Raw genomic sequence first — 27,459 nt, 5'->3', positions numbered from 1 at the left:
CTGCATGCAGAAAAAAAAGTTCTTGTCTATTGTGCCACTACTAAAATAGGAGTCAAATTCTTGTTCAAATGGTATTAGACTCTGGGAGAAAATATAACTCATATGCTTACAGTAGCAAACAGTGAGTCAGGATTTGCTGGTGCTATTCCTGGCTCCACCAGTAACCCACCATGTGCTTATGGCCAAATCACTTAAGGGGGGGGTTGTAAAAGTAGGCCAGTTACCAGGTTATTTTACCAGACCCGGCTGGAAAAGGCTGGGAATGCAGGATATATCCTTTTCTCTCACATTGTTCTTTTATTGTATGGAAAAGCTTATATAAAAGCTAGAATAGCATATTCAAATCCAAGTATTCACAGCATGCCAGGCTTAGGTTCTCCATTCGACTATCCTTACTCAAAATTAACTTTCCTTTCTCTTGCATCAGAAGTCTTACAGCTTCAGGGCCAAATTACTAATTTTGCTTTTATTTTTATACTGCCATATCTCCATTCCTCAATCTGTCCTTCAAAATGGTAAGCACCCTTACACAGAGTTTAAGCAAACAGTAAGATTTTGCATGTTTTGACTAGCTGTAGATCAAGGCTTGCCACAACCATGCGTATGTAAAGCAAGGAAAACCAGTTTTCCCATACAAAACTAGCAGTTAAGTTTTCTCCGTATTTTGGGACTGCTAGTCATCCTACAAAGGAACAGATTTCTTTCCAAATATGCTGAAATTTCACTATTTAAATGTATCAAAATATAGTAGGCCCACTGTTGGAGGCTGGCTAGTTTCATTCTCTTTCTCTACGCGAAGTACTTCCCCCCCCATCAGCTTTACTTTTTATTTAAGACTGCATTACTTTCTCTTCGGTGACAGATGACGTACCAGGGGAGGGGTGGGGGGGAAACCAAACAAAACCAAAAAAATCCACTCTCTCTCCTCCCTCTCCCATCCAAAAAAAAAAAAAAAAAACACAAAAGAGAAAAGATTTATAAACAAGCCAACAAAGATCCCTCCATTCTGAAGGAAGCAGTAATGACATCATATAATTATTAACATGAATCTTGACCTCAGGACACTTGTCCTTTCATCACAGCTTAACACAAAGGGCTGTGTAGCAACTGGCACATGGTTGAGGACTAATTTTTTGCAGGACCAGATTTAGAGGCTGGGAAGCTGGTTTACACACAGATAAATGCCAGTGAATTACAAGTGAGAGATCCCACACTGACCAGTTTCACCAAGGAGAATCACCTTAGCACTCACTGTAAACCTGACAATATAATCTTCCAAATGAGAGCAGTAGTGAGGTCTGTCACAGCCATGATTACAATTTATCCCAGTTGTCAACGAAAAAATATAGCCTGGTATTTGTCTCCTCCAATTCAAGGATCAGTGTCAGTGAGAGATCCCTCTTACTGCGCCATGAGATCCCGGTTCTTTGGCTACACAAAGGACATCCCCAACATTATCGCATGCCTTACCCCACTCAGCCCAGTTCCAGTAACATCTAACAAAGAGCAGAACTGGGATGTTATATCTACACAGCAGCACACCAGGAACAAAAAAAAAACACAAACCCCAGTGACACATCACACAGAAACGCCTTAGATCTGAAAGCCAATAGCACAAATATGCTCAAAGTATTTCTTCTGCCCTTCCTCTCCGGTGGTTGCCAAGTACTATTTCAGGGCACCCAAAGGCCCTCTAGATTGGCTGAGTCATACATTATCCCGCCGTTAACTCCTCACTGCTGTCCATGAACAAGCTCTACTCCAAGGCAGGAGAAGCGGGGAAAGGAAAAAAGAACAAAAACCCACCCCACACCAAAACCCTCCCGCCTTCTTTCAAGTTTCACAGGTGTAATCCAAAGAGAACCCATCATTTACCGCACTAGGCTGAGAAAGGGAGCTGGAGGTGACAAGCGTGGAGAGCTGAGCCTCGGTCCGTCCCCCGCACGCCCGGCAGCAGAGGCACGCACCCCTGACTCCGGCCGTTCCCTTCATGCGCCCAGAGCTGCAGAGGCCGAGGCTGCGCTTACACACCTACCGTGAACCATCGCACCGCTCTGACAGCCGGCGAGAGGCCTGCGCAAACCCACCAGCGCTTCAGCACACGTTATTTTTGCGGCGGTTCGGCAGCTAACGAGGTGGTGACTGAACAAAGCAGGGAGAGCGCCGGCAGGCAGGAGCCGCCGCTCGCCCTTGCAGGCAGCGGGATGACCGGGGCTGCGGGCTGCTCGCGGTACCCCCGCACCAGCGGGTCCGTCGGCTCTTGGCCCCGCCGCCCCAAGCCACGCCGGCGGCCGCCACGGCCCCGGCCTCCCCCTCGGCGAGAAGCTACCGCCTCCTTCCCGCCGAGCGGGCGGCTCGGCCCCGCAAGGTCACGCAGTCGGTCGGCGGCGGGAGCGGGCGCGGGGCCCGACAGCGAGCCCACCCCTGAGGGCGGAGGGGCCGAGGCTGAGAGAGGCCATCCCTACCGCCACAGCCTTCAGTTTCCGCTTCCCGACATGGCTGCCCGCGGCCGGGCCCGGCCCCCGCCGCCGTTACCGCCTCACCAGGCCCGTCGCAGCGGGAGGCACCGCCGAAGAGAGCCCCCTGCCCCGCCCGGCCGCACAGCCGCCCGCGCCCACCCTCCCCCCGCGGGGACGGCGCCCCATCGGGAGCCCCCGGCGCCGCCGCCACTTACTGAGCTCGTCCTGAGCAGCCGCAGCGGCCGTAGCCATGTTGCCAGCTGGGGAGGCGGCGAGAAACGCGCCGCAGCCGCCCGGCCCCGGCTGCTCCCCGCCTCCTGCCCCGCTCCTCCGCCGGCGGCTCGGCACAGGGCCGGCTACCGCTGCCTCCTCCTCCTCCTCCTCCTCCGCCCCGCGGCTCTCCCACAACGCCAACCTCCACGAAGGACGACGAGTCCCAACAGCGCCCGCCCTCCCGTCACCGTCGCTTTATATTTAGAAAGAGCTGAGCCATCGTCCCCGCCGCCCGCCCCCGCCGCGCACACGCACCGGCCCGCCGGCGCCGCTCGGGCGCGGCGCTGCGCCTGTGCCGCCCCTCCCCCCCTCCGCCCGCCGCTCCCGGTCGGTCCCACGGACAGGGGCCGCGGGGCGCGGCACACTGATCCGCCCGCCGCTCCCGGTCGGTCCCACGGAGAGGGGCAGCGAGGCGCGGCACACTGACCCGAGTCCGCGCTGACCTCCATGACGGCCGCGGCGTGGTCCGCACACTCGACTGGGGCGAAGGAGGGAAGCGGCCCGGGAAAACCGCGAATGGCGCAGCGGCGCCCCCTCCCGGCGGCCGGTGTCTCCGGCAGACCGCGGGCGGCGAACCCGCCCAGGCCCTGGCACAGCCCCGCCCACAGCCTGGCACAGCCCCGCTCAGGCCCTGGCACCGCCCCGCCCACAGCCTGGCAACCTGGCACAGCCCCGCTCAGGCCCTGGCACAGCCCCGCTCAGGCCCTGGCACCGCCCCGCCCACAGCCTGGCAACCTGGCACAGCCCCGCTCAGGCCCTGGCACCGCCCCGTCCACAGCCTGGCAACCTGGCACAGCCCCTCTCAGGCCCTGGCACCGCCCCGTCCACAGCCTGGCACAGCCCCTCTCAGGCCCTGGCACAGCCCCGCTCACAACCTGGCACAGCCCCGCCCACAGCGTGGCACAGCCCCTCTCAGGCCCTGGCACAGCCCCGCTCACAACCTGGCACAGCCCCTCCCAGGCCTTGGCACAGCCCCACCCACAGCCTGGCACAGCCCCTCTCAGGCCCTGGCACAGCCCCGCTCACAACCTGGCACAGCCCCGCCCACAGCCTGGCACAGCCCCTCTCAGGCCCTGGCACAGCCCCTCTCAGGCCCTGGCACCGCCCTGCCCACAGCCTGGCAACCTGGCACAGCCCCTCTCAGGCCCTGGCACAGCCCCACTCAGGCCCTGGCACAGCCCCGCCTACAGCCTGGCACAGCCCCTCTCAGGCCCTGGCACAGCCCCGCTCACAACCTGGCACAGCCCCGCCCACAGCCTGGCACAGCCCCTCTCAGGCCCTGGCACAGCCCTGCCCACAGCCTGGCAACCTGGCACAGCCCCGCCCACAGCCTGGCACAGCCCCTCTCAGGCCCTGGCACAGCCCCGCCCACAGCCTGGCAACCTGGCACAGCCCCACCCACAGCCTGGCACAGCCCCACCCAGGCCTTGGCACAGCCACGCCCACAGCCTGGCACCGCCCCGTCCACAGCCTGGCAACCTGGCACAGCCCCACCCACAGCCTGGCACAGCCCCGCCCACAGCCTGGCAACCTGGCACAGCCCTGCCCACAGCCTGGCACAGCCCCACCCACAGCCTGGCACAGCCCCACCCAGGCCTTGGCACAGCCCCACCCACAGCGTGGCACAGCCCCTCTCAGGCCCTGGCACCGCCCCGCCCACAGCCTGGCAACCTGGCACAGCCCCTCTCAGGCCCTGGCACAGCCCCGCCCACAGCCTGGCAACCTGGCACAGCCCCACCCACAGCCTGGCACAGCCCTTCTCAGGCCCTGGCACAGCCCTGCCCACAGCCTGGCACAGACCCACCCAGGCCTTGACACAGCCCCACCCACCACACCCACAGCCTGGCACGGCCCTGCCCACAGACTGGCACACTGCATCCATCTTCACCCACCTCTGGGCTGTGACTGCTTCGGGCTGAGGCCTCGGTGGGGCTGCTGGTGACAGTAGGCACAGCTACTGGGCACCACCTTACCCAGGCACCTTCCCAGGCATCTCCATCTCCTCTGCTGGGGCAGCCATGGGGCAGCTCATGTGGCGTTTGGGGTTTTTTTACAGTTAACCCCCTTGCTGCTGAGCTACTGTATGGCAGAGTCACAGAGTCACAGAATCATAGGGGTTGGAAGGGACCTCCAGAGGTCATTGAGTCCAGCCCCCCTGACAAAGCAGGTTCCCTAGGACAGGTCACACAGATAGGCATCCAGCTGGATCTTGAACAACTCTAGAGATGGAGACTCCACAACCCCCATGGGCAGCCTGTCCCAGGGCTCTGTCACCCTCACTGTGAAAAAGTTCTTCCACGTGTTGGTGCAGAACTTCCCATGCTCCAACTTGCCCCTTGTTCTGTCCCCACAGACCATCAAAAAGAGGCTGCCCATTTCCCCCTGTGTCCCACACTTTGGATATTTATAAACATTGATCAGATCCCTCTTGGTCTTCTCAAGGCTGAACAGCCCCAGTTCATTCAGTAGGGGAGATGCTCCAGGCCCTTAATCATCTTTGTGGCCCTCCTCTGAACTCTCTCCAGGACATCCCTGTCTTTTTTATACCAGGGAGCCCAGAACTGGATACAATACTCCAAGTGGGGCCTGACCAGGACAGAGTAGAGGGGGACGATCATCTCCTTTGACCTGCTGGCCATGCTCCTTTTGATGCCCCCCAGGATCCCATTGGCCCTCTTGGCTCCCAGTGTACAGATAGGCATCCAGACGGGTCTGGAATATCTCCAGAGAAGGAGACTCCACCACCTCCCTGGGCAGCCTGTCCCAGGGCTCTGTTGGTGCGGAACTTCTGTGCTCCAACTTGCAGCCATTGCCCCTTGTCCTGTCTCCACAGACTACTGAAAAGGGGCTGGGTAATTCCCCCTGCATTCCATCCTTCAGATACTTAGAGATATTAATTAGATCCCCCCTTAGATCGCAGTTCGCACATGCAGGGCGAGCGGGCAGGGCGAGCCCACCCTTCTGGCTCACAGGGTAAACTGAGTGGACCGGCTAGTGCTCACAGGGTATGCAGGTTGAGCCAAGGGATTCCTGTTTGCTCTGCGTTCAGACTGTCGAACCATGGTCTCCACCAGGCAGAGAGGTTCCCCCTACAAATCTGGGGCAACCCTGACGGAAGGCCTGCCTAGAGATGCTGCGGTTCAGGTCTCAGGCTGCAGGGAATGCCAGAGTCTGCAGTTGCCAGAGAAAAGAGGCAGGCACCTAACCTGTGTGAGGTGTGAGCAGGTCGATGATCTGCTTGCTTTGGTAGTAAAACTAAAGGAGGAGAATGAAGGACTGAGAGCAGTCAGGGGTTGTGAGCAGGTTGATGAGCTGCTTGCTTTTGGTAGTAAAACTTTAAGGAAGAGAACAAAAGACTGAGAGCAATCAGGGATTGTGAGCGAGAGATTGACTGGTGGAGTAGCTCCCTGGCATCCCAAAAAGATGAGAGTCTGGAAGACACCTCGCACCTGAAGATGGTCTCCTCTCTCTGCCCTAGCCAGGTAAATGGGAGGGACCCAAACCCCGAGGGTGCCTGGAAGACAGTCCCGACTCATCGTCGCACTCCCCCTGCCTACCTTCCCCACTCCCCCAGGTTTCCCTAAGCAACAGGTTCGGGGCCCTGGTAGTTGAGGAGAAGTTATGTGAGGAGGTGAATGGAGCCCCTCTGCCTCAGAGAAAGCGGAAGCCTAGAGTGAGGCGACCATCCACACGCCTTGAGACTGCCTCTGTTAGGCAAGAGAGAAAGGCAGTTGTAGTAGGGGATTCCCTTCTTAGAGGGAGAGAAGGCCCTATATGTAGACCAGATCCTACACGCAGGGAGGTGTGTTGCCTCCCTGGAGCCCGGATAAGGGACATCATCAGAAGGCTACCAGGGCTGGTAAGATCAACTGACTATTTTCCATTACTGATAGTTCAGGCAGGCAGGGACGCGATCACAAAGTGTAGCCTGCAAGCTGTCAAAAGGGAATTCCTGGACCTGGGGCGCTTAGTTGAGGGGGGGGGGAGCCCAAATAATATTCTCTTCTATCCCCACTTGTGGGAAGAGGGGCTCAGAGCAGGACAAGAGAACCCACAAGTTGAATGTGTGGCTGAAAGGCTGGTGCCGGCACAAGAACTTTGGGTTTTTTGATCAGGGGATGATGTATTCTGCTCCTGGCATGATGACTGCTGAGAGGGCTCACCTGTCCCATAAAGGAAAGCGGATCCTTGCCCAGGAGATGGCAGGGCTCATCAATCAGGCTTTAAACTAGTTTGGAAGGGGGAAGGGGATACCACGAAGGCTGCTGGGGTTAGGCAAGTGCTTCAGGAGTCACAGAGGGAGCTGATGGTGGAAAAAGGTAAATACCAAAAGCACAGTGGTGGACTTGGGGACGTTTTTCCACGTGACAGTAGGGAAAATTCTGTGGATTGCCCTGATTACTCCTCAGTGGAGCCACTTTTGCCAGTCCCCTGTCAGAAATCTCACTGTGGACTGTTGAGGGTACCTATATCTGCTGCCCCACTAAAATGCCTTTATACAAATGCACGTAGCATGGGGAACAAACAAGAAGAATTAGAGATCTTTGTGCGGTCGCAGGGCCACGATCTCATTGCAATCACAGAGACGTGGTGGGACAACCTGGACGACTGGCACGCTGTCATGGATGGCTACGTGCTTTTTAGGAAAGACAGGCTAGGGAGGCGAGGTGGGGGAGTTGCTCTTTATGTGAGAGAGCACCTAGAATGTATTGAGCTCCACCTGGGGAAGGATGAACCATCCGTCGAGTGCTTGTGGGTTAAAATCAAGGGGGAAACTGCTACGTGTGACATTGTTGTGGGAGTGTGCTATAGGCCCCCTGATCAAGAGGAGCAAGTTGATAATGCATTCTATAAGCAGTTAGAAACAGCCTCAAGATCCCGGGCACTGATCCTTATGGGGGACTTCAACTATCCAGATATTTGCTGGGCAAGTAACACAGCCAGTCGTATGCAGTCCAGACAATTTCTGCGGTGTGTTGAGCTACAGATGGTGCAGGAGCCCACAAGGGGAGGGCGGGTGCTGGACCTTGTTTTCACTAACAAGGACAGGCTCGTTAGGGAAGTGAAGGTCGGGGGCAGCTTAGGACAAAGCGACCATGAAATGGTCGAGTTCAAGATCCTGGGCGGAAGAAACAAGCCAAAAAGTAGGATAGCAACCCTGAATTTTGGAAGAGCTAACTTTGATCTCCTCTGCAACTTAATAGGGGCTATCCCGTGGCCTACACTGTTTGAAGGAATGGGAGCCTGTGAGAGCTGGCTATTATTCAAACAGTGCTTCTTACAAGCACAGGAACGATGCAACCCTTTGAGTAAGAAATCGGGAAAGAGAGGCAGAAGACCTGCGTGGGTGAACACAGTGCTATTGAGTAAACTCAAAGAGAAGCAGGAGATTTACGAATTATGGAAAAAGGGTCTGAGCACCTGGGGAGAATACAGGAATGTGGTCAGGGCCTCTAGGGATGCAACTAGGAAGGCTAAAGCCCTCTTGGAAATGAAGCTGAACAGCACCAGTTTATTCAGCCTTTCCTCACAGGGGGGATGCTCCAGGCCCTTAATCATTTTTGTAGTCCTTCTCTGGACTCCCTCAAGGAGATCCCTGTCCTTTTTATACCAAGGAACCCAGAACTGGACACAATACTCCAGGTGGGGCCTGACCAGGGCAGAGTAGAGAGGGAGGATCACCTCCTTCAACCTGCTGGCCACACTCCTCCTGGTGCACCCCAGGATCCCATTGGCTGTCTCAGCCACCAGGGCACACTCCTGGCTCATGGCCAACCTGTCATCAACCAGGACCCACAGGTCCTTCTCCACTGAGCTCTTCTCCAGCAGGTCATCCCCCAGCCTGTACTGATACAAGCGGTTGTTCCTTCCCAGGTGCAAGACTTTACACTTGCTTTTGTTGAACCTCATCTGGTTTCTCCCTGCCCAGCTCTCCAGCCTGTCCAGGTCTCTCTGGGTGGCAGCGCAGTGTTCCTGCGTGTCAGCCTCTCCTCCCAGCTCTGTATCATTGGGTACTTGCTGCGGGTGGATGCTATTCCCTCATCAAGCTCGTTCCCAGAACGAGCCTTGGGGTAAGGGGGACCCAAGCCGGCAGAGCTGATTTAGCATCCGAATGTCCATTTTAACACGCATCCCTTGGCCCCCGGCGCCACGGGTATCCAGCCGCCGGCACTCCAGGCGGCAGCAGCAGAGCCGCCACCGAACGCACAGCCCGCGGGAACGCGCTGTGCGCGGGGAAGCGCTGCGGGGCTGCCCGCGGAGCACCGGCACCGGTATCCAGCCCCGAGCCCCACAGGCGAGCTGAGCCGAAGCCCAAGCCCGAGCCCGGGGGGCGCATCCTCAGCTGCTCCTGAGCGGGAACAGGCTGGCAGCAGCGCGGAGAGCGACCAGCCCCCCCCTCGCCATCGCGCCCGCGACCCCGCCGCGCGCGCCCGCCGCCGCAGGGCCACGAGGCGGCCGCCGAGGGCGCGCGGGGAGGCCCCGCCCCTCCGGCGGCGCGCGCGGCGCCTGCGCACGGCGCGCGCGGGGCCCGGCGGCGGCATTAAGGGGAGCGAGATGGCGGCGGGCGGGTGTGCTGGGCCGCAGCGGCGGTGGTTGCTGTGCCTGTGGCTGAGCGCGGCGCTGCTGCCGCGGGCGGCGCGGGGCCTGACGGAGGGTCTGTACTGCGGGCGACGCGTGTGCTACGAGGTGCTGGGCGTCAGCCGGCAGGCCAGCAAGGCGGAGATCGCCCGCGCCTACCGGCAGCTGGCCCGCAAGTACCACCCCGACCGTTACCGCGGGGACCCGGCCGCGCCGGGCAGCGACAGCGGTCCGCAGGCAGCGCACGAGAAGTTCCTCCTCATCGCCACCGCCTACGAGACCCTCAAGGTGAGAGAACGAGACCGCCGCCGCGGCCGGAGCCGCATCGGTAAGAGACAGTGCGGAGGGGGCCGCCCCGCGGGGCCGTGCGGGGGGGGCGGGCGGGCAGGGCGCCCTGTCCCGCGTCGCGTCTGCCCGCGCTGCCGCTTCCCTCGGCGGTCTCGGTTACAGGGGCGTACAGGCGAGTAGGTGCCGGGCCGGGGCTGGCGCCGCCCAGGACGCGCTTGTCTCCGCTTAAGTTGCCCGGGGAAAGCCGGGGTTGCCCTCCCGGGGAGCGCCCAAGGCCGGGTCGCATGGGCTTTTTAGGGAGCCTGAGCTAGTGTGAGGTGTCCGTGCCCTGGCAGGGGGCTGGTGCTCGATGATCTTTAAGGTCGCTCGCAGCCGTAACCGTTCTGTGAAATCGCTCACTTGGGCAGCTCGCAGCACAACCCAACAGTCGCGTGTTGCGGCGGGGGGGGGGGGGGGAGGGAATAAAACGTGGCTTTAAAATGCGCTCAAAGGTCTATAACCCCCACCGTGTGCCGCATCTGCCCCCGGGGCGTGCGTCAGAAGAGGTCGGGGTTCAGCCCGGCTGTGGCCCTGCACACCTCGCAGGTGTCTCTTCCCGGCGCGGGGGGGTCACAGCCCGTGGGGTTTATGCGTGTGTGCATCGCGGTGGTGCCTGCAGCATCGGTTTGGGATACCTTTGGGTGGGCTCAGCCGGCTTGCTGCCTACCAGCAGTTGGGGGGGGGGAGGGGTGTGCTAGAAAAACCTTACCTAATAGCCAACCCAAGAGTGCCGAGGGGGGATACAGTTCTCTTGAAGATCATTTTGTATGTAGAGTTTTCCTTTTGGAAATCCTTCAGGCGAACTGACTGGGCTTTACCATAAAGGTATGTCTTCAAGCCAAAAGTAGCAGTGACTCAAGTGCCATGTGGGATCTGTACGGGAGGGTTATCAGGGCAAAATATGTGTGGCTTGGCAACGGTGGAACTTGGGAATGGAAGAAAGAAACACGTAAGGGTTTTAAGGCTGCAAGGGATGGGGGAAAAAAAAAGAGCTTTTCTGGGGGCAGGGAAGTAATGCAGCTGAGGCTGACAATTAAATTTCTCACCTCTTAGTTACATGGGTGAAAATGAGAAAAAACTCTTGAGAAAATGCCAACAGCGATGGTTTGAAATGGCCTTCCACTAGACAGACTCTGTGGCCCTGTAAGCTAGTTCTAAAGGATATGTAAAACAGTCTCTTAATAGGTTCTTCATCTGAAAATCTTTTCCTGAGCAATATTTATTAATTCCAGTCTGTTTCCCATGCTGAAGTTAAAAATACTTATTGTACGATTTCCAGTTGCCTGTCTTTGTTTCAGTACTCAGTGTCTTCACAGAGTGCCTGCTTATGCATTTAAGACCATGTATGTCAGCTCTGTGTGGGCAGATGAGTGCGAGAACAAATTAATTGAGAGCATGAGAAGAGGAACAGAGATTTTCCTCTGCACTTCAGATGCAGTTGAGCTACTGAAGATTATATAGCAGCACAGTCATTAATGAGATGTAAACCACAGCTGCAGCAGAGCGAGGGAGAACAGGAATCTGACCCTGTGTGTGTTTTTTCATCTCATCCTGCAGGACGAAGAAATGCGTAAGGATTATGACTACATGTTGGATCACCCTGAGGAGTATTACAGGCATTATTATCACTACTACAGCAGGAGGTTGGCACCCAAAGTGGATGTCAGGATAGTGATTCTGGTGATGGTGTGTGCCATCTCTGTGTTTCAGGTAAAACTTCACGTCTGTGTGATGCTGCTCAGTGAACGGGAAGCTGCCGTTCTCTTTGTGAGCCGGGTGCCAAACAGAGTCAGTGAGGAGGCCCATTGCTATCTCCTGTGGTGAACTTCTGGGTGGTGTTCATGGCAAATCTGAAATCAGTTCATACTGAGCAGGTTTTTCACTGCCATTGGTACCTGGGACAAAGGTAGAGGTTTTAAGGGTGAGATATTGGATAGAGACAAGTGCAGCTTTGCTGAAGAACTTAAGTAACTTCTTTATGGCAGGATGAGAATAGTTCCTGAGCACAGGCAGGACTAGTTGTCCAAATAAGCGTTTTGTCAGTTTGTCGAGCTGCATAAGTAATTTTTTAATAAACAGAATAATTTCAAACTAAATTCAAGACCTAATTCAGGTGATAGGACTGAATACCAGGAGTTTACTAACGTGTGCATCTTAGATTACAGTGTTTTTTACCACAGTGAGGATAGGAGAGAAATTAATTCAGTTCAGTAAAGTTTGCTCTGAAGGTGGTAGTTCCAAAGTCAAGGAAACAATTTCTGGTTTAGATGAGGACTTGTGCTATTGCTGACAAAACTTAGGTGGAAGGAGTTGCATAACTCTTTTCTTCAGCGTCTACTGGCTCTAAAGGTCATTAAAAATACCAAAAAACTTTTAAGAGATAAGATACATCTTATTCTGTGGTGCGAATGCCTCACTTTTTAGTGGCATGTTGGAGGTTTAAAAGAAAAACCAGCCCTTTGACCAGAAAGCTAAAGGAGGGAAGGTTTGGATTAGATACTAGGGGGAAGTTTTTTACAGAAAGAGTGGTGAGGTGATGGAACAGGCTGCCCGGAGAAGTAGTAGATTCCCTGTCCCTGGAGGTGTTCAAGGCCAGGTTGGATGGGGCCCTGGGCAGCCTTGTGTAGCTCCAGGCCTGGAGGTTGGTGTCCCTGCCTGTGGCAGGGGGGTTGGAGCTCTATGATCCTTGGGGTCCCTTCCAACCCAGACCATTCTATGATTCTATGAATTTGAGTTTGTAATAATAAATTCCAATGGCATATGCAGCTGAACATTTAAGTTTCCTTCAGACATATTTCTGTTGGCAGAGCTTCTTCTCACCTCTTTATTTTGTCTCCAAGTGGAGACACTCACCTTCCTGCAGTCCAGCTGCCAGAAGATTGCAAATTCAATGCAAATGTCTCTGCAAACAGATTTGCCTCTGTTCTGCTCTGGAACTCATTAAGGTGATATAGTGTGAGTATCTCTGCCCTTTGGCTTGGTGAGTGCTGTGAAATGCTGCTTTTCAAAAAAAGTTGCACCAATAAGACACGTTCACCCCAGGCACTGTATTTCTAATTTGTAGGGTTGGGTTTTTTCCCCTCTCCATTGATATTCAGAGGGTAGCTGGAGATTAGAGGAGGATGTTGAATCTTGTAAAGTCAATCCTGGCAGACTAATGAGATTTTCATGTACTTAATCCATGTTTAATTAACTACTTAAAATGGGTAACAGTTATATAATGAAATGTTCATATACCAGCTACTGTATTTATCAGTCCAAGGGGGCTTCTTAAAATAGCCAGCACAGTTTAGCACTAACCTTCAGGAGATTGCCATTTTGTGAACAAAACTATAATCTGCTTGTCACTGTATATTACTCTGAGATACACATCTATTTTCCAGATGCCTTGCTAAATTTGGAGGAATAATTACAGCTTCTGTGATACTGCAGAAGTACTGTTACCTTCAGATTTCACCCTTGCTTTATGGGTTTTTTTTTCCTTGACAAACCTCCAAATAGGAATTGCCTGTATAAAAATCCATGTGCCTTTACACTTACTGTTCTTCTATTACAGTTCTTCAGCTGGTGGAGTAGTTACAATGAAGCAATCAACTACCTATCTACAGTGCCAAGATACCGTATCCAAGCCATGGAGATTGCCAGGAAGCAAGGCTTGCTGAACAAGACAAAAGAAAAAGGCAAGAACAGGCGGTCCAAGGAAGAAATCCGTGAAGAGGAGGAAGAAGTCATCAGAGACATCATCAAAAATAAAATAGATATAAAGGGTGGCTATCAGAAGCCAAAGATATATGATATCCTTCTATTTCAGATCCTTCTTGCTCCTTTTTACTTGTGCAGATACATAGTTTGGTGGTGTTGGTGGATTTACTGTTTCAGTATTAAAGGGCAGGAGTACGGCGTGGAAGAGAAGCTGTATATCATACGGCGGTACATGAAGATGTCTCAGTCCCAGTTTGACAGCCTGGAGGATTACCAGAAAGAGATCTTTCTGGAACGGCAGCTGTGGATACGAGAGAACTATGAGGTGGGTAGAGCTCTGATGGGCAGCCTGCTGTTGGTTATCCAGAGTAAGACCAGGTGGTTAGGGCAGGGCTTGGGAAGCATCACTTCAATTTCAGCTGTTGCTTTCTAAATTGAAAGCTATTAGACCAGCACTAGGTGTGTTTTCTTCAAGTTCTTATGCTCATGGGCTGGTAGGTAACAGCTTCTTGCTGTGCCCATGAATACAGGAAGGGATTTGCTCAGTCAGAGTGCATCTGTCTGGCATTGTTGGGGTATCTGCATGCCAGATGCAGTTGAATCTGCTGAAAGGTAGATTTTTTTAGTGACAGTTCCTGCAACAGGTTGAAGACTGTTCTCCAACCAGTAATAAAGAGAATTACCTTGATCATCTGAAACTCGTGTCTCATCAGTTTTCTGAGTCATTAAAACTTAACTACTTATTCTTAAAAACCTGTCCCCAATAGTTCCTTGGCCTTCAGTGAGTCAAGGGCTGCTGTTGCTGTGTATCTGTTAATGGCATATGAAATGCCATTAGGCACAGCTGCTAATCTTGCCATAGGTAGCCAGCTATTCTATAGTGTGTAATAGTTTTTAAGCTTTCTGTGACAGCGGTGACAGAACATTAGCCACAGCATAGAATTTTCAGTCCAGTATGACCTGGAGTGCTGGGGAGTGGCAGATTCACTAAAGCACTTTAATTGCTCCACAGAGGCACATCTGTGGACCATCTGGGTGGGAAGCTTCCAGAGAAACTGTGAATATGAATTTGGCATGCTTAAGTGGAAGAGGGGATGTTGCTGCTGGTCTGCATGTGCTGGGAAAAGAGATATAGTGGTGGCAGAGATACATTTGCTGCTGGCAGGTCACCAAAGATAAGGGAATGCTGCTTAGAAGTACCCAGGGATGTATTAATCTAGAAACTCAGAGAATGGTAACATGGATGCTAATGTAAAGAAAGGATGAGCCAATAGGTACATGTACATGTTGGAATTATGATCTGTTTCCCAGAAAACAATCTGAAAGTCCAGCAGTTTGAGTAATTTTACCAGTCACAGCAGATCTTACACGGAAAAAGTAAGACAGGATAGATGCCCTGCTAGCCTAAACATGTCTCCTGTGGTGGCCAGCATTTGATTTAAGAGTGTAGCACCCATATAGCAATATTTATTGGGTATAATTTGCAGCTTTAGGACTTCCTGAAAAGGAAATGGTTGCTTTATGTTTAATTGCTTTAATGAGTTTTTCTTTAATAAACTGTGTACCACCACTATACCTGTACATGAAAAATAGTCATGTCTTTTCTAGGCTGAAAAATAGGCTTAGGTATTTCTCTCCAAAAGCTTCTCTGTTTGGTCACTGGAAATGGCTGTCTGTATATTGTTAGGTTTCCAGTGACCTTTTAGGATGGGAAAGACCAAGAATTCAACATGCAGCTGCATCAGGAAGTTCTGCAATGTTGTTTTTTTACCCTCTGTTACTTTCCTAATGATTCCTAAAACCTGTATCATGACTGAGAATTGAGCTGCTATACTTATAAAACCATTTATACTGTTTTCACAATCTTGTTCATGCATGGCAATATCTTAAATTTAATTCTTGTTTGGGAAGAAGCCAGATGACACTGAGGTCATAAATCTGTATGGTGTTGAGATCCACTGGCTGTATCTACATAAACTGCCTTCCAGACTAAAGATGCTGATGCTTTTTTAAAATACTCAACTTTGCTGGTAATTAGATTTCATTACGATAACACAATTTCTTGACAGAATATAATTACTTATTTAGTACTGCCAATACTTAATGCAGAGATATTAACGTAGTTGAGAATTATAATTAGGAATAAAAAGTTCCATAGCAGCATTCTGTCTAGACAGTGATTGCTGAAGTGGGAAAACTAAAGTGAGGAGCTAAACAAATGCACTGAACAGCTGGTGTGCTGAGAAGGGACTCAGAATTTTGCTTTCTGAACATGAGCAGTTCTTTACCCTTTAAGTTTTATTTTGCTGAGTGCATGAGCCTCTGTTTTTTTTTTTTAGCAAGTAAGTTTTGGAGCTTGCAGCACCTCTTACAAGGAAGTAGTTCTGCTCTCAGCAAAAAAGCAAAGCATCTTCACTACAGCTAGTGAGGTCCTTGGCTGGAGGTTCTTCAGCTTCATGCTGGTCAAGGTCTGTTTCTATGTTGCAGTTCACTCCTTTGTGCAAACAGTGAAGTGGGGAATGGTTGAACTACAAATGCTTAAGCCCCCCTCATTGAGGTTTACTTAATCTATTTCTCCAGCCTTCAGAAAAAACTTTTGTCTGTCTGTCAGGTCTACAAACAAGAACAAGAGGAAGAGCTGAAGAAGAAGTTGGCCACGGATCCCAGATGGAAGAGGTACCGGCGATGGATGAAAAATGAAGGGCCTGGAAGACTGACTTTTATTGATGACTAAAAGTTGCTGAACAAAAGGTGTGCTAATCTTGACAGTGATTTGTGGAACTTTCTCACTACATCATTTAGAGTTTTGCCTGCTGTGGCTTAGCAGTGACCTAAAACTCAGGAATTACTAAATCAGGCTGAAAATCAATACAGGTTTACCATTTTTATAAATCAGACCTGTTCAGCAGGCTCAGCTCAATGTATATATGCCATTTACTTGGGGATCACAGTGGAATTCAGTATTCCAAGCAATGTATTTTCTCTACATATTTAATATTCATGGTCAGTGGAACTGTTTCTTTCTGAAAATGTTTCTAGACCCAGTCTCTGAAAGTGTTGTCTTTTCTTTTTAAACTGAAAGGTTCCTGCAGATAGGTACTGGAAATGCTTATAAAGGATTCTGAAGCAAGGGACATTTTCTATTTCTTTCTTTTTCACCTGATTTTTTTCAATCTAATTTCTAAGATGCCAAATTGGTTTTTGATGTAGAAAATATGGGGACTATACTGGCCTTCTGCTATTCTGTCTCCAATTGGAAATTAATTATATTTTTTGTGGTAATAAATGATGCATGACTGATCATCATCATCATGATGCAAGGAAGCCTTAATTCTTTGTTCTACTAAGTGGTTAATGAAATTATGCTTAGATGTTTTGTATTTTGGCTTTTCTTGTATATTGGATTGTACCTGATTCTGAAGCAAGGGACACTTTCTGTTTCTTTCACCTGATTTTTCAATCTAATTTCTAAGATGCCAAATTGTTTTTTGATGTAGAAAATATGGGGATTATACTGGCCTTCTGCTATTCTGTCTCCAATTGGAAATTAATTATATTTTTTGTGGGAATAAATGATGCATGACTGATCATCATCATGACGCAAGGAAGCCTTAATTCTTCGTTCTACTGAGTGATTAATGAAATTGTATGCTTAGATGTTTTGTATTTTGGCTTTTCTTGTATGTTGGATTGTACCTGCTTGTTCCAAACAAGTATAGCAGTGAATATTAGTTTACTAAATGTGATATTTTCTTTCACCAAAGTATTGGTAAAAGGGAAAGCGACCCTTTTGTTAAAAAGGGCAATTTTTATGCCTTATGTAAATAAGAATTTATATAATATACATTATGAGTTTGGTTAAAATTCTAAATCTAAAGTATTCATTATGTTTATCTCATTTGTTCAGACCTCAAGAGTACTTAAAATAAATAATGAACAACAGTAGGCTGTGGTTTCCTCTGTAACTCAACCCAGGTCAGTCTCCTTGATTTTCTGGTGAAGAGATTCTGTTACTGTATTCCTGTACCTGAATTTTACTAGGGAAGGGGTGTGTGTGGCCAGATCAGGCTGCTCCTGTCATTTATCAGGTCTGTAAAACTAAGTTCTTCAGAATTGTTTCTGTTGAAACTGGTGCTAGGGAAGCTGGCTTCTGTGGGAACTGGTGGAGGGAAAGGTGCTCTTGAACTTGTTACTCCTGCCACAGCCCACAAGAGCTGAAAGTTTTACATGCTTATGGAATAACTCTTGAAGCAGGGTATTTCTGATGCTGCAGAGGTGATCAATCTTCATTCTTAGAGCAAGAGTTTCAGTTCTTCATGCCTGCTTTGCTAGTTTAGCTTCCACTAGTTCTTGGAATGTCAGCTGTTTTCTGGTTAAAACAGTACATGTTCAGAGGCGTGCTCGGAGCACGGCTGACTTCTGCCTGCCTTGGTAAAATTGGAGAGGGACTACTACACTGTCTCTCTCTGCACATGTAGTGTAGCTATAAACTTAATTTGATTTGTATTTAGTGGTTGAGTCAAACTTGCTAAACAAGAATTCTCTAGAATAAGCTGTGCTTGCTTCCATGAAGTAATGTGATGGTGTGGCAGGAGCACTGCAAAAGGTGCTCGTGAGCTGAGAGAATTTTGTAGCTTGTGTGCATTGCTGCTTCATCCCCAAAACACAGGTGACCTTCTGCAGGGGAGTGGAAGGGGGAAAATTAAACTGCTGTGATAGAAACCAAGGGGATAAAGGTAACCACAAGGAATGATTTTCATTATTAAGAAAGCTTTACCTGGGAAAGGACCAGGCAAGTGCCTGCAAGAGGATCTAAACCTGTGGCCACAGTCTCACTGCTCTGTGGCTCTTGCCCTCATGCCTTGTTTTGCTCCATTCCCCGCCCAGGCCAAGTATTTGAGTTCTGCAAATCAGCAGTCAAAACAGGTCTGTTTTCCCTTTTTGCTTAGGTTCATTATAGTAAAGATTAGTTTCTTGACCTGACACTATGTCAGGAAATTGGTGGAATGGGGGGTACAGTCTCTGAGGAGGACAGAACTCTTGTCTTTAAGGGCTAATGGCATCTGATCTCTGAAAATGGCCTGATACCAAGGGAGGAAGAGAAAGTCAGCAGGTACCATATGACCTGCTGAGCATTGTTCTGCAGCACTTGGAGTTCTCTCTTCTCATCATATGAACCCTTTGAAAACAACCAGATGTGAGCATAAATCCACACTGGACAGCAAAAATCTGCAGGACAGTGACACTGCAGTCACACCTGTGTGATGAAGGATAAAATACCCTAGTGTGTCCTTATAAAAGCTCTCAGCTTTGCTGTGCCACCTCATCAGCTCAGTGTAGTTCTAAATGTCTGTCTTTTGGATGTAAATTTTCACTCCATCTTTTACCTTAAGTTGACAAAGCAACTACAAGGAAAAAGAATAAAGCAGGAATGAGATGGCTGAGTGTTACAACAGTATGCTGAGTAAAGCCAGTGTAAATTGGGATGTGTTCAGAGGTGTTTGCACAGACAAGCCTTGTTAGAACGAGTTAGCGGTGAGACCTTTGCATGAAGAAGTGGGGCAAGGTAAAAGGGGTCTTGGGAGGAAAACCACCTTACTTGGTGTCAACCTTTTTCAAGGAACTGCATCTGTTTGGTAGCCTCTCTGTACTTTCAGACATGTAGTGTGTGTAAGGTGAAATGAGCACTTCGCTCAGTATGCAGCGGGTATCCCCAGCAAGGAGTTGCTGTGTTCAGCAGAGCCTTTTCCATGACCTTGCTGGGGCTTTGAGGTTAAAGCCTGTCCCTGGCTTCTTGTCCCCATGTTCAGAGCAATCACTTGAGGCTACGGACTTTATCCAGCCAACATTTTAACGACCTATTCGAGTCCGGTGGCTGGCAAACTCCTCCCAAAAACTGAAGTGACAACAGTGATGAACAGCCGGGGGGATGCGGGAGCACTGGCAGCGCCTGCCAGGCACTCTGAGCCCGGGAATGCGCGGAATTAACGCGGTGCTGCTGTACTAGTGACCGCAGCTCCTTCCACCGCGCCCGCGGGGCCGGCAGCCAGCTCGGAGCCCCCGGGACACACGCACCCCTCGCCCCTCTACCCCCCGACTGGCTCCCCGGGCGGGCGGGCGAGGCGGACAAACGGGTTAGAAACAGCAAGAGCAGGTCGCCTTCCCCCGCTGGGCCGCGCAGGGAAGAGGCAGCCCCCGCCTAACTGAGCCTGTGGGCAGAGCAGCTTTTTGGTTAAATTCGCAGGACGCTTAGAACTCCATTTACTCTTTATTTTAAAAAAGCCCCAAACGTTCCCTCCCTCCCCTTTCCCCCGCTTTTTCCTCCCTTTTCTTCTTTCTCCCCCTCCCCACTTTTTTTCGCCCCTTTTTTCCTTCCCTTTTCTTCGGGTTCCTGCCCCAATTTCAGCCGCTCGAGGACGGCCAGGCCGGGACCCGCCCGGCGGGGCGGTGCCGGGCGGGGCCGCGGGGCCTGGGGGCGGAGCGGCCGCGGCCCCTCCCCGGGGCGGCTCCGCGGCGGCGGCGGGAGCCGCGCCAGGCCGAGCCCGACGGAGCCCCGCGGAGCCGCGCTGCCTGCGTCCCTCCGTCTCTCCGTGCTCTCCTCGGCCTCGGGATGTCGTCGGGCGGCAGCCTGAGCACTATGCAGCGGCTGGTGGAGCAGCTGAGGCTGGAGGCGGCCGTGGAGAGGATCAAGGTGAGCCGGGGCAAGGGGCGCCGGACCCCCGGGGCGGGAGGCGGGGGCTGCCTCTTCCCTGCGCGGCCCGGCCGGGGAAGGCGACCTGCTCTTGCCGTTTCTTCCCCGTTTGTCCGCCTCGCCCACCCGCCCGGGGAGCCAGTCGGGGGTTAGGGGGGCGAGGGGTGCGTGTGCCCCGGGGGCTCCGACCTGGCTGCCGGCCCCGCGGGCGCGGTGGAAGGAGCTGCGGTCACTGACACAGCAGCACCGCGTTAATTCCGCACACGCGGGCGTGATAATCGAGAGCGGTTCCTCAGAGCCCAGCCAGCCGACTTCCCCCTGCCGCCGGGCGCCGGCGGGGTTGGCGGGGAGAGGCGGCGTGTTTCGGTAGCAGCTGACAGGCTGGGGAAGGCTGGCGATTCTCTACGCATGCATGAATCTCCCCCTGCGCGCAGATTCCAGACAAAGACAGGCTAGCGGGGCGGTCCTGTCATCTGCCAGCTCCTGCCTGAGGTTTGGTCGGGCTGCTCCGGCAGCCCCAGTTGGCTCACGCCGACCTGTCCAAACCAGCCCCCGGCTCCCAGCGGATGCAGCGGGTCCACAACTGACTCTTCCCACCCAGGCACAACCCCCCTGTGGAAGCGACAAGGGTCAAATCCATTCGTGCCCTCTGCTTGCCTCCTCTCTCATCACCTCCATGCTTTTCGAGGTGTTTCTCAGCCCTGTCACAAAACAGCCTCCCCCAGCCCGACAGCGCTGCCGGAGTAGTAAACCGCAAGAATAATTAGCTAATTGCTTTAAAAATGATGTAGAATACCTCTTCTCACGATTCCCACCCTGGGATGGGGAAAATTTTGAGTGCTTGTGTCAAGCTGATACTGCTGTGGTTTTTGGGCATCGTCCTCGTATCAGTTCATTAGGTGACAGACTCCTGAGAGTGAAATGCTGAGTCGGCAGGTGTCGGATTCAGCAGAAGCGGCTCCGGTTTGTCACTGGAGGGATGTGTGTGGATCTGGGAGGAACCAGCGTGATGCAGACTAGAAATGTAGGCCATTGTGGCAAGGGGGGATGTTGTCTCACACAGGAATGATTGATTGGCATTTGTTTTCCTTTGTGCAGCTGGAATAGCCCGGATCTCTGTTCCTGCTCGTTTTGGTGCACGTGTCTCCCCTCAGCTTGGTTTTTTTGGAAGGGTGGGGGGATCAGGGAAAGGGTGTGGAAGGTAGTGTGTAGTTTATTGTGGGTTACTTTGTGGTGGTAATGTATTCTGGACCTGGATGTCTCAAAGCTACGTGCTTATTATGGGTTGGCCGGTACTCCAGGGAGCCTTGGCCTTGTTCTCTCTTCTTTCTTGCAGCACGTGTGCACAGCAGCCTCTTTCTAGGGCTGCTGTTCTAGGAACCTGTTCATGTCTTCTTATAATCACAGATGAAATGATGCATGATTAAAAATGTGTCTCATAAGAAGGATCATCTTGGGTTTCTTGACACACAGTGTTAAAACAGTGAGGAATATATTCAGCTGGAGGAAAAAACCCACCTGGATCGGGTTTAGCAGACCCTGAGACAGGAGAAAACTTTGGTTTTGGTCCCTTTGAAAGCACAAGGTCTCTTCAGACAGAAGCTGGATATGAAAGGAATTTTAAAAACACATCCCACACTGCAAAGTTCCAGTGGTGATTCTGTTTACCCTGCCAGCTAAAAAAGTAGACAGGAGCAATATTTTTAGAAAGAAGAAACCGAGTAGGAAAGAAGTGCCCACTCGTACCTTGCACACAGGAGGCTGCTGCGTGGAGTGAGTCTGTCCTGCCATGAAATGGGGCAGAATCCCTGGTACTTTCCCTGTCAGCAGGGGCAGTAACAACGTCACAGCGGCACAGGCAGGGCCACGATCAGGCAGCTGTGCCCTAGAACAACAGTCTGCTGTTGTACAGGTAGTTCTCACACTGATGCCAGGCGCCGGGTTTGTGTCTTCCCAGAAGCACCAGGATGTGGGCAGCAGGTCACCGCGGGTTGCACGGTTCAGCGGCGAAGCGCGAGGAGGCGCAGGGAGGAACTGCTGGCTGTGGTGTGCTCCCGGGGCAGGCTGTGCCCTGAAACACTCTCAGCTTCGTTTCCCAGGACAAAAAGCTCCCCACGGCCTTGGGCCCATCAGTGTTGGCATGCAACAGCTCTCCTGTCACAAACTGGGGTGGTGTGGGGTTCATAGCTGGGTGCCACCAAGGGGTTGGCACTGTGGTTGAGGTGCAAATCATTGACACCAGTGTGGGTCCAAGCATTTGGGCAGGGTGGGAGACCTTTGAAGTCTCCAGGGGCAGGTTCTCAAGGAAAGGAGGAGAGACAGTGACCGGTGACTAGCAGGGGTCCTTGCTGTGGGTGCTTCTTCCTGTACTTCTCTTGGGAGGAACCTGGGAGGCTGTGGGAAAGCGTTTCTTGTAACAAATCCCAGCTGCCAGGCAAATCTGGGCAGTTCCCAGGATGAGTGTCCTGGAGGAGAGTTGGGAGGTGGTAAACGGGACCGCAGCAAAACAGCTCCTGGGTAGCCTGTTCAATCAGGAGGCTGGGAAGCATGGATGGTCCATCTGGTTATTGCCTTGTCCCTCCACTGGTGACACTGCAAAGTTGTGTAGGAAGAAAAATGGGTATTTCAGGAGTCCTGTAACGAAGGCAGAGATGAGGTCAGGGGGGAACTTGTATTCCCACCAGCATGGTGGGTATTTCCTTTTACAGAAAACATAGCAGACAGCAATGGCTTTTGATGTTCCCCTGCAGCTGTTACCAGTGTGTGTGTCTGAGAAGTTGGGAATTTGGGCATGCGACTGACTTGCTGCCCAGGGGGAGCAGGGGAGTACAGTGCTGGAGGCATCTTGCCTGTGGGTTCCCTGGGCGCGTTCTGCAGCTCTGGACCTGCCCTTCTTGAGAGCCACAATGTGGATTTGATGCTCTCATCTCACTGCCAGGAGAAGGTGGAAATTTTGGACTTGGAAAGCTCTTCATGAGCATCTTTTTGCTTTCTGTTCTGTGTCGCTCAACAGTTTTGAAACAAAAATCCTGTTTGTAAATTATTGGAGTAGACAAGACTCAAATAGAAACCTGAAAACAATACAGGAGATTGGAAAATGCAGTGGTCACGGCCCTGTGCGTTTTAACGAGGTCAAATTCCATCACACTTGTACCTCAGTCCTTCACACTCCTCTGGCTCTCACTGGTATAGTATTTCACCTGTGTTTCATGGGAGCTTTGTCAGTGTGTGCCTGTGCTGATTTACCGGGTATTTTAGAGTCCAAGAGCTTACTTGGCTGCTCTCCAGCTCCGTGTGATAATGGCTCTTCAAGAGGAAATGTCTAATAGATGCTTGTGAATGAATTGTTTTCCTCTCTGGATTTATTTTCCTTTTTCTTTTGCTCAGGTGTCTCAGGCGGCTGCAGAGCTCCAGCAGTACTGCATGCAGAACGCCTGCAAAGATGCCTTGCTTGTTGGGGTTCCTGCAGGGAGCAATCCCTTCCGAGAGCCCCGATCCTGTGCCCTGCTCTGAAATCAGGTAATGAAGTCACAGATGCCACCGCAGCTCTGGTTGGAAAATCCAGGCCTTGGAGGGAGGGAGGGACAAGAGCACGTGGCAAGGGTTGGTTGAATGTTTAGTTCTTGGTAGCAGGGACCTCACTTCCCTGCTGGCTCTACAAATTGTTTTCTGTTTGCTTTAGGTGTGGTGATGAAGCAAACCTCTTTCCTAAAGCTCTTTCCTACAGCTCTTTCTAGAGGTGTCCTGTTTATGAGTGGGGTTTTGTTTGCTTGTTTGTTTGATTGGTTGGGTTTTGTATTTGAGCTGCTCTGGGGTCATTAGCAGTGTGCAAAACTGCCCATGATCTGTGGCCACGTTTGGCACAATCAGACATAAGAACCAGTCCAGCTTGGAGAAGTAAGACAAAGCTGAGGCACTCACAGGTGTTTTGGTGACTTAAGCTCACAGCCTAAGCAGGAGCCTTGTTAAAATGCGTTTTGTCTTCCACCTCATACTGTGATTTCTTTGTGTCTGTCCTTAGGCTCCTTCTGTTGTTCCTTTTGGTACAGCACCAGAAATGGTGGGGGCAGAGAGGAATCAAGGCAGCCTGTAATCACAGAAGGGTCGATGTTGAAAGGGACCTCTGAAGGTCACCTAGTCCAACCCCCCATGCCAGAGCAGGATCACCTTGAGCAGGCTGCACAGGGCAGAGTCCAGGGGAGTTCTGAAAGTCTCCAGAGATGGAGACTCCACAGCCTCTCTGGGCAGCCTGTCCAGTAAAGAAGTTCCTCCTTACGTGTAGGTGGAACTGCCTCTAGTCCAGTTTGTGCCCATCACTTGCCATGTCACTGGGCACCACTGCAGACTGACCCCATCCTTCTGACACCCTCAAGTATTTCTAAGCATTGGTAAGATGCCCCCTCAGCCTTCCTACCTTTGTTCAGCACAGGCCTAAAGGATGAGGTTCTTCCCGAGCTCCGTCAGCCTCAGTGCTCCGTGTACCTGCAACAGCGTCAGGGTAGTGGGGTGACTCTCCGTTGTCTGCACACCTTGGGGTGCCAGTTCTGGGACTCCCGTTGTAGTCTGTCCCAGCAATGGGTGACGGCAGCAGGAGGAAGCAGGGCTGTGTGTGCTGGGGATGACACCACAGCTTCTTTCTTCTGCGTGCCCCAGAAATGCGGAAGAAGGGTGTTCGGAAGGGGTTACTCTGCTTTGAAAGACAAGATAAAAGTAGTTCCTGCTGAAGAGAGGCAGCAGCTCCAGGGAGAGGAAGAACTGCCCCTTCTGCCCCTTCTGTGAGAGTGCTGTCCTCAGAGTGAGAAGGGATGTTTTCTTCAAGGGCAGAATTTCAGCTAGAAGATAAAATCCTTGTCAAACCTCCCCCTTCCTGCTGCCAGGGTTCCTGAGCTTGGGGCTGTGCTTGTGCCTTGCCAGCAGTGCCACTGGGTCATTGCTACGTAGGTCTGGCAGAACGGGATTGAACCTGAAGAGGGAATGACCAAGGAAGAGATGGGGCTCCTCTGGAAAAAAGGGGTGGGGGAAACAAAAGCAGGAAATTTTCTTCATTTAGGTGGTACCCTTATTTCTCCCTGAGAAGAAGATAAGTTGATAGTGACTGTTGCATGTGTTCTTCTGCTACTGAAGCAGAATTTCTACCTATTTTTGTGTGTGTGCATACGTACGTGTTTCCAGGGTTCAAGTTTGAGTGCACCATCCAGACAGGATACAAGATATTTCCTTAAACAAGTTTGGTGACTTGAGATGCCTTTTAAACTGCACAGCCCCGCCCCAGACGCCATTTATTCATCTTTTGCTGATAGATTGACTACTTAGTTTATTATTATTTAGTTATCTTTGGATCACAGAAAATGAGAGCAAAGTCTCCAAGTTTGAAATGCTCAAGGATGCCAGTATCCAACAAAGGAAAGTGGGCATTCAGCTCCTCTCAGTGCAAGGGGTCTGTTGTGTTATGGTTTGTAAGAGAAATGTATCAGCTTAGGAAGCCATCATTTAATGAACTCTTTTTTTTCCTCTTACAGGGAAGGCTATCAGAGAGCTGCCTTCAAGCATGACATGAATTACTACTTCACAAGGAAAGCCTCTCTGAGTCCTGACTTCTGTGTGGCTAAAACAATGTCTTAGATATTTATCTGTCCTTGTCTATCTGTACTTCACTCTCTTTTGCTCATGTTCTGGAAGGTTTTTAACGTAACTCTGACTCTGTTCATAACCACCATCCCTGTCGTTGCTACACTATGCTAACGATTCAAACATCACTTGAGAAGATTACATTCTAGAAAAGAGAACCACAGGAATTTCTACCAAGTTACTTAACTCCTATCTTTGGTAAACTGATTACACCAGAATGATACTAAAAACTATTTGGGTTGGGTTATTTTTTCCCAAAATAAAACATCCAAGAAGTGAATTGTTGAAGTATAAAACTGCTGTTAGTACTGAAGTAAAGTTCTCAGGGGGAATTTTGCTTCTCTTCACAAGAAACAAACTGCAGTTTTGGTGTTTTTTTTTTCCAAGGGCATCTAAGTTCATAAATGACACGTTGGAAGCTGGTGGTCACAGTGTGTAGCACAAGCTTGATTGCTAAGGCATGTTTCTTACAGAACCTCTGATCTGTAATACTTCCCCTGATCTGTGTATGTAAAGGTAATGCCATGGTGGAGTCTCCTCACTTGTTTGTAATGTGACCAGACACTAAAATTCTGTGAGCACCCAAAGACAAAGATAGTTGCATGCAAAACTGTCAAGGTTTGTGATACACAAAACTTACTAAAATGTGCTTGGTCATTTGCCTTCAGTTTTTTATAGAGCACTTTTGCAAGGACAACTAACTTTTTGAATAGGTTTTTAATTTTGTCTACTTTCTATTGTTTGTATTAATCTTTTAGAAGTTTGGAAATAAAATTCCTTTCCCTACTAGCTTTGAACTCATTGTTTAATTGTAACAAAGAGCAGATATTGTAAGGAAGAGGATACTTTGATTTTCTGCCATGGGAGGGAAGGCCTCCAGCAATTTGGCTTTTTGGAAAGAGAAGGCTGCCATTTAGAAAATGTGTCTTATTAATAGAAAAATCCCATTTATAGATATTCACCATTTTTGTGGTAAACAGTAACAATGTCATCAGGCTCATTTACACGTTTTTGACATTGTAAGAGAGATGTCTGCAATCTGGGCATTTAATTTTCATTAGCATTAGCTGAAATGGGGAAATGAGTGTCCTCCCAGTAGTTTTGTCTTTGTCAAAAGATTTTCTTTAGGCTTGCTGTCCTGCAGGAAGGCACTGGAACAAGGGCAGCATCACTGCCAGCAAGCATTGTGCCTCCAAATACAGAAGGTAATATCCTTCCTCAAGAGCTTTTCTTCCCTCCTGCTTCCTCTCATTGTAGACTACTTGAATATGGCAGTTTTTCTTTCAGTACTTCACACACGCACACACGGCGGAAGTCCAGGGGAAGTATGGCTGTTTGAGGCCATCAGGGACTCAGGCTCAGGGAAGGAGAGGCATGAGGGTATGCATCAAGTGTTTCTGAGCAGCCAGCATCTGGCTGCTGGTCACTCCCTCCCAGCCAAGGATTTCTTTTGCCTCCCTGTCCCCCCATCCCCATCGTCCCCCCCCACCCAGTCCCCACATGTGTGTCTCTGCCCAGGCCCCCTTTCCCACAGACACTTCCCTGCTTAGTATCCTCACTTGGAGCCTGGGTACTGGAGAGGCTGCTAAACTGGCACAAGGACCTGCCAAATAACAGCCTGTGCAGGAGAGAGCAGCCACCACCAGCCCGCCGGTCTGCGGCCGCTGCCTCCTGGCTGTCCTGCCCAGCTCCACGTAGTGTCTCTCAGCTGCAGCACCGTGGTCAAGATGGTGCAACAGTCGTTTTCATCCATATCAACCAGCTCAGAGGAGGGGAGAGAATATCAGATGTGGTAAGTTT

The 27,459-nt window shown here is 51.1% G+C and overlaps 3 protein-coding genes across 3 annotated transcripts in view; 2 read left to right on the top strand and 1 right to left on the bottom strand.

Annotated features, from left to right (window-relative positions):
• ECPAS (Ecm29 proteasome adaptor and scaffold) overlaps positions 1–2,711 on the bottom strand; it is a gene marked incomplete at its 5' end in the record, with an annotated part of 69,410 nt that extends 66,699 nt beyond the window's left edge. Inside the window, one exon of the mRNA XM_084277976.1 lies at positions 2,675–2,711. Within this exon, the coding sequence (XP_084134102.1) occupies positions 2,675–2,711 (37 nt within the window). The remainder of the gene's footprint in view (positions 1–2,674) is intronic.
• A 6,576-nt stretch (positions 2,712–9,287) lies between these two features.
• DNAJC25 (DnaJ heat shock protein family (Hsp40) member C25) lies at positions 9,288–16,200 on the top strand (the record flags this gene model as incomplete). Its single annotated transcript, XM_084278073.1, has 4 exons — positions 9,288–9,599; positions 11,196–11,348; positions 13,195–13,665; positions 15,952–16,200. 4 exons carry the CDS (start codon positions 9,288–9,290, stop codon positions 16,072–16,074), a joined length of 1,059 nt encoding a protein of 352 aa, XP_084134199.1. The 3' UTR covers positions 16,075–16,200.
• Positions 16,201–19,921: 3,721 nt separating this feature from the next.
• On the top strand, positions 19,922–26,445 carry LOC311203397 (guanine nucleotide-binding protein G(I)/G(S)/G(O) subunit gamma-10). Its single transcript, XM_084278074.1, has 3 exons — positions 19,922–20,031; positions 23,419–23,550; positions 25,551–26,445. The coding sequence occupies exons 1-2, from the start codon at positions 19,951–19,953 to the stop codon at positions 23,542–23,544; spliced, it is 207 nt and encodes a 68-aa protein (XP_084134200.1). The 5' UTR covers positions 19,922–19,950; the 3' UTR covers positions 23,545–23,550; positions 25,551–26,445.
• Positions 26,446–27,459: the final 1,014 nt, after the last annotated feature.

The sequence above is a fragment of the Gallinula chloropus genome (assembly GCF_964237585.1).
Source record: "Gallinula chloropus genome assembly, chromosome: Z".
Taxonomy (NCBI): domain Eukaryota; kingdom Metazoa; phylum Chordata; class Aves; order Gruiformes; family Rallidae; genus Gallinula; species Gallinula chloropus.
Note: the sequence above shows the minus strand (reverse complement) of the source record. Positions and strands in the feature narration are given on the sequence as shown.